Here is a 5,943-nt window from a genome sequence, read left to right on the forward strand (position 1 = left end):
TGTGCGGCCCAGCCGCACCCAGACTCTGCCTCCAGCGGCCCCCCCCCCCGCCCGAGTAATTTGAGTTTGAGACCCCTGGTCTAAATCCATCAGGAAGTCGGCCGTTTTGGATGAAGGCCGCCATTTTGTCTCTGTTACACATGTTGTATGTGAATGAACTCCTCCTACAGCTTTTGAGATCCAGGCTTCAAAATCAGTCAGCAAAGTCTTGAGGCATGGAAGGTTGATAGTTATCAAAATCTTTTTAGTACATCAAAGCACGTGGGCTTGGCCAAGCCTGAAATCTGACCATATGCTATGAAACATCAAGATGGAATAACTTCCCCACATAAGCTCCCAGCTTCATCAAACTTTCTTTGACTCATCACAGACCAGAGTTCATCACATTCACATTGTCAAAAGGTGACATCACCTTACTCCCTTCCCCCTTTCCACAAGAAGTCACCCGTTTTCCTGCTGTTTTTCTTCTTTTCACCCTATGGTTCATTAAGAGTTCAACCTGTGTTTAATAAAATACAACAACATGATGGTAAATCATGGCAAATTCTAATCCCTTGACATTTGCATACGATAGTCTCTAAATCATACATGCAGGTCAATCATAAGTTTGGTGCTTATGATTGACTTATCATAAGCATAAGTCAAGGCATAAGCCTTGACTTTAGAGCTATTGGGCTCTAAAGAGCCCAATAGCATTAAATTGTAATTTGACTCCACTGCACCCCTAGATTATCCCACTAGCTATATCTCCTTAATACATCAACCAATCTGCACCAGATTTTTTGTGCATCGTCAGAGCACTGCTGAACACGTAAATGTGCATCATGTGTTTCGCCTCCTGGACAGGTGCAGGAACTGTGTGAGAGCGTTAACAGTGGCAAGCAGGTGGCGTTGCTGGACATCTCGTGGTTGCCATAAGGCCAGAGCGGGGCTGAGCGGTGAGGGCCTCCAACACTGCTTACAGCTTTAATTCATTTTATTTTGAGAGAATGTTTATAAATGATGGATGAAGACTCCTTATCCTGAAGCTGAATCGTTAAATGGTGTAGTTAAACTTATGGTTCAAATGCTTTGTGTAACTCCTCTTTTCCAATGCTTTCTGTTTCTACTTATATCACCAAACAGCTAAGAGAGATGGTAAAGCATTCATAAACCCCACAGGTTGTTTAAAACAGTGTTTACAAATCAAACTGAAATTAGAAGATGGTCCTTCACACAGCTTTGTTTTTATATTTTTTTCTGTTTTAGTTAGCCAATCCAACTGAAATTGGTCATATTGTCAGACAGTGCAAAAAGTAATGTCAATGCTAAGTAAATGTTTGTCAGGAGTCAGATTAAGAAGTGTTTCTAAACCCTGCCTCTATACCAAACACACAACACTGTTTTTATAAATGCACTATTGGCCTATAGGTCCAATAGTGCATTCTGTTTTTTGAGCAACAAGACCTAGTTTTGTTCTCAGAATAATTTCCATTTTACAAACCAATAGCAATAGTTCTCAAACCAAGACTGAAAAAAATGTTGTGGAATCTGCCAAAGGACCCTTCCCCATAATTCTGAAGCAGTGTTTCATTTAGGGGTTTATTTAGTTTATATTACTTGAAATGTATTACTTGTGAACTTTACCAGCTCAGGGAGAGGACAAATATCTGCTGTGTTGATGTACATTCCCTCAACCACAATGAACTTCCGCGTCACTCGAGCTTTACGAGGATTCTGTAACAAAAACATTACAATTTTAAAAATGTGAAGGCAAAAAACTACAGAATAAAAAAATTAACTTAAACAGGTTTACAGGTATACAATCTGCAGCTATAAAATTATTTGACAGTTGACAGCATGACACTTAAAAGTTAGAATGAAACTACCTAAACTGGTACTAACCTTCTGGTCCTCTAACTCTTGTTCTTTTAGCAGTCTCTCCAGATCCTCCATGTCATTGTGTTTGAAGTATTTGATGAAGCTGCGGGATGCCTGAAGGCCTTTCTGGATGGAGAAACAGGCAGCTTCATCCCTGGACACCAAAAACAAAACCAACAATATGAGAGTTGAAATCGAAATAATAAGGAACCCACATTCACATTTTAAATGTCTCTTGGAATTAAGTAAACATGACTCACACAAAGATCATGTCCCCTCTTTTGGAGTAGGCCGGAATCGCACTAGCCATCGTTGCAAAGCCATATGAATAGATAATGGCCTCCTCTGTTTTCATGAATTTGGCAAGGCGATTCTCCAGTTCTAAATGGACATCTGGAGAAAAGGGTAGTATGGAACAGGAAGAACAAGGGAAGCAGTGAAAGGAAAAGCACCGAGTAGATCAGATCAGGAAAACTGCTAAGTAGATCTATATATGTATGAAAGAGACAAAATAAATAGGATTGGTCAATAATGCCAGCCTAACCATAAGACAGTGTACCCATTGTAAATCAAGATATTCTTACACTAATCTGAAAATGAGCTGTGTTGTTCATATACAGAAATGTCTATGTAAAATACAGCTGAACCTAGTTTTGGATCAGAAATTGAAAATGTTTCAATTTTGTTCAGAAGGAATAAAAAATGCCCCATCAATACAGATAATACAATGCTTAATTATGGAGTAGAAGTTGTGAAGTTCTCAGATATGGGCCTTGAAGATATTTTATGAATTTGCTCAATTGCTCTCTCAATCTTGTAGACTAACTAACAAAGGTATTTTCTGTCTAGTGGTGAAGGTCCTTCAGGTCCTTTTCAGGAAAATTATATCTAGTGCAGATTTTTGTCTAATCATTAAAAAATAATGGCAGCAATGGAAGTAAACAGTTTCATGAAATATATTATTCATAATTCAGCCATGGTGCTAGCACTCATCTATCATCCATCAGAGGAGACGTCAGCGTCTTATGTTGGAGCAACTAGCTCCAGTTGATGATTTTACAGAAGAACGATGGATTCAGCACGTTCCAAAGATGCACAATGTTTTATGAACTGTGTGATGCTGTGAGAGCTCTGGTGGAGCCAGTTTCACATTGTCGGAAAAAAACAAAAACAAACTATGAAGAAGACTACTTCATGTTGTCTTCTTCATGGCTTTCGCTAACATCTGGCTGTTGGTCCCATGACTTGTGCACTTTCAATTGCATTGTAAGCATTTTGAATTGCTTTGTTGCTGAAATTGTGCTATATAAATAAAATTACCTTATCTTACCTTGTGTGATGCAAAAAAGTGCATCACACAAGTAATGCAATATCTATTTCGCAGTATCTATTTTGATATGACTGAAAAATCATTTCATCCCAGCGCAACAACTTTTTAATCAAAAAACTGTTTTTTGATTAAAAAGCGTATTTAATGCTTAATATCTATTAAGCATTAAACATGCTTAATAAATATTAAGCATATTTATTTTTGTAGTTTCAATTTGTGTAGTTACTTCTCCAGAAGACAACAAGCAGCAATATTCACTTACCAAATGTTCCATAAAAGCCTCTTGGACCACATGTGCCAACACCATATTTTTTTAGTGACATCAAAGCCTTTTCCTGTTATTAGCAAACAAAACAATTAAAAATGAAATCACAGTTAATTAATTTTAAATCCAAACTAATAAAAGTGAATAAAAAATATTTTAATTACCTTCACACGCTCATTGTCAAGGAGTCCCAAAAAGTTAAAGGAGGCAAAATTAATGCACTCTTTTCCATTGACTATGATTTTATGGCTGGGTGGTCTAAAAATGAAAAACAAGTCATATATATAAGACACAGGCAATTTGAAGTACAAGCACACAGTACAAGAGTTTTTCAGACCTGAAAATGTGGGATGTCTCTTCTCCTTTAATTTAGGCTCTATATGCCTGAAGCATGTAGAGCTACTGCTCTACATGCAGTAGCTCTACATGTTAGAAAGGGCCTTCTATTAATATAGAAGGCCCTTTCAGAAGGATCACTGATAACCATTTGGTTATCAATCAACCACCACCATCCCTATCACTGTAATTCACATCCTACAGGTTGGGAAAATTCTAGGCTTGTGTGTACCTTCAGGACATTCAGTGGAAAGTGGAAGCTCAAAGGACATGACTGTTATGGTCTTTGAGCCTGCACTCTCTGCTGCCAGTTCTACAGTCATTGTAGAACTGATGTAAATGTACACATTAGTAAGTCTAGGTTCTGCAGAAATATTCACAGTACTTCCAAATCAGAAACTGCCAAAAATGTTAAATTCAATGTGCAACATAATCTAGCTTGACTGATACATATTAGAATTTTTTCTTGTCTAATTATGTGAAATTACAGAAGAAAGAAAAAGGATAAAACATTGTTTTACCCTGAAACAATGTTGTATTTAAGGGAAGGATGGTCTTTTGAAATTAAAGGGACAAGAAGATCTGGCTGCCATTCTTCTATCAGGTCCTCTTTTTCCTGTAACAGAAATCCAGGTAATAACTGTTTGATGGTGTACAATTTCAGAAATTTTAGTAATCTGGCATTTACTGTGCTATGCTCACCCTTTCTGTCAGTTTGTAAGTCTCGTGAAGTTTGTAGGTCTTGGAGAATAAAAGTCTGATTATCCATAATATCAAGATGCCCTCCAGAATTAGGTGATATGCAGGAGCCTGGGGAAGACCAGCACAAAGATTAATTTAAGGCTGATGATCAGTTCAAAGACTTGAAGTTTAAAAATCAGTGGATTCAGAAAACACAATATATAAGTCAAAGAATCCTGAACAATGGAGCAAGAGCTACCATATTTTTAAAAGTGCATGTTAAATAGTTAGTCTCTGAGTTTTTTAAATTTAATTTCAAATGTACAACACACAGCAGATTCCACCATGTAAAACACAATAAAACCAAAATGGAAAAGCTATGCCTGGGAAAATCGAGTCTGTCCTTTCTGCTTTCCAAGCAATGTAGCAGCCAGAAGCTGATCATCTTGATATAAATATTTTCCTGACATATTTTATTCACCACAAAGCAAACCCAAATGAGCAGGGGGATATAAAAGAAACATTTACTTACGATTTTGAGGAGTTTAGACACAGTCATGCATTTTGAAAATATCTCTGTGACATAGCAGGGTCGTTGCTCACTTTTGTAGAAACAGTCAAGAATGGTCTAAGTATCCTTTTGAATTTGTTTTGTTCCCAAGTATTTACTTGGGAAGGAAGTAAATAGAAGGAAAGCAGCAGATCACATTAAATTCTGAGTTTTATGTAATTATTTAACTCCCCTGCGCCTCTCGGTGACATGAATACAAAAACACTTCACCAAGAATAGCTACATCGGAAAAGATAAGTAGAGATTAAAGCTGCCCTCGCAGCTCAGCTCCGTTCCAGCTTCATGACTTCCGCCGACCGTGAGAGCACCAGCAACGCCACCCACTCGCTGTAGTCACTGATCTTACGCAGTTCCCGCACCGGTCCATTAGGCCAGGGGCGAGGTGAAGGAACGTAAGGGCGCGGTGAGTTGTATGCGAAGGCATCATCGGGGGGCCGCCTCCTCTGGTGCAGCGCCCCTATGCGTTGCATGCGCTGCATACCCACTTTTTGGGCCACTGCATTCGGCAATGCACATCACTGTCTAGGGGGCGCTGTGGAGGAATTAGGCCTTATCTAATTTGTCCATTTTAGTGGACAGTTGATCATAGTAATAATAACTTTTTGACCTTACTGTACAGGCCAGTAAATAATGTGAAAGTTTAAAACAACTATTTTTCACAGACTGTGTGTACTTATATTAATATTTAACCCTCAAATAGCCAGGATCACACTGGTCACAGATTATGAAGGCCAGTGTGATCCTGGCTATTTGAGGATTACATTTTATTTTAAGTGTGATATGAAGAGTGTGTCATGAAGAGGTGGCAGAAACCGCGTTAAAAACTACCAGAGCACTTAGAATCATTTCTTAATCACTTAATGACTTATTAAACGGCCACAGTTGGTTTACATATTTTAA

At 38.1% G+C, this 5,943-nt stretch overlaps 1 protein-coding gene across 1 annotated transcript; it reads right to left on the reverse strand.

Annotated features, from left to right (window-relative positions):
* Window positions 1-1,575: 1,575 nt before the first annotated feature.
* LOC106943913 (serine palmitoyltransferase 1-like) lies at window positions 1,576-5,500 on the reverse strand (the record flags this gene model as incomplete). The annotated part of the gene is made up of 8 exons (XM_015027210.1): window positions 1,576-1,716; window positions 1,885-2,014; window positions 2,121-2,253; window positions 3,453-3,525; window positions 3,620-3,713; window positions 4,313-4,407; window positions 4,494-4,620; window positions 5,341-5,500. Coding segments are annotated over 8 exons (938 nt in total), but the record flags the coding sequence as incomplete, so codon positions are not given.
* Between the last annotated feature and the right edge of the window lie 443 nt (window positions 5,501-5,943).

Source organism: Poecilia latipinna, unplaced genomic scaffold, assembly GCF_001443285.1.
Source record: "Poecilia latipinna isolate Pla-1442-1.1 unplaced genomic scaffold, P_latipinna-1.0 Scaffold6397, whole genome shotgun sequence".
In the NCBI taxonomy this organism is placed as follows: Eukaryota; Metazoa; Chordata; class Actinopteri; order Cyprinodontiformes; family Poeciliidae; genus Poecilia; species Poecilia latipinna.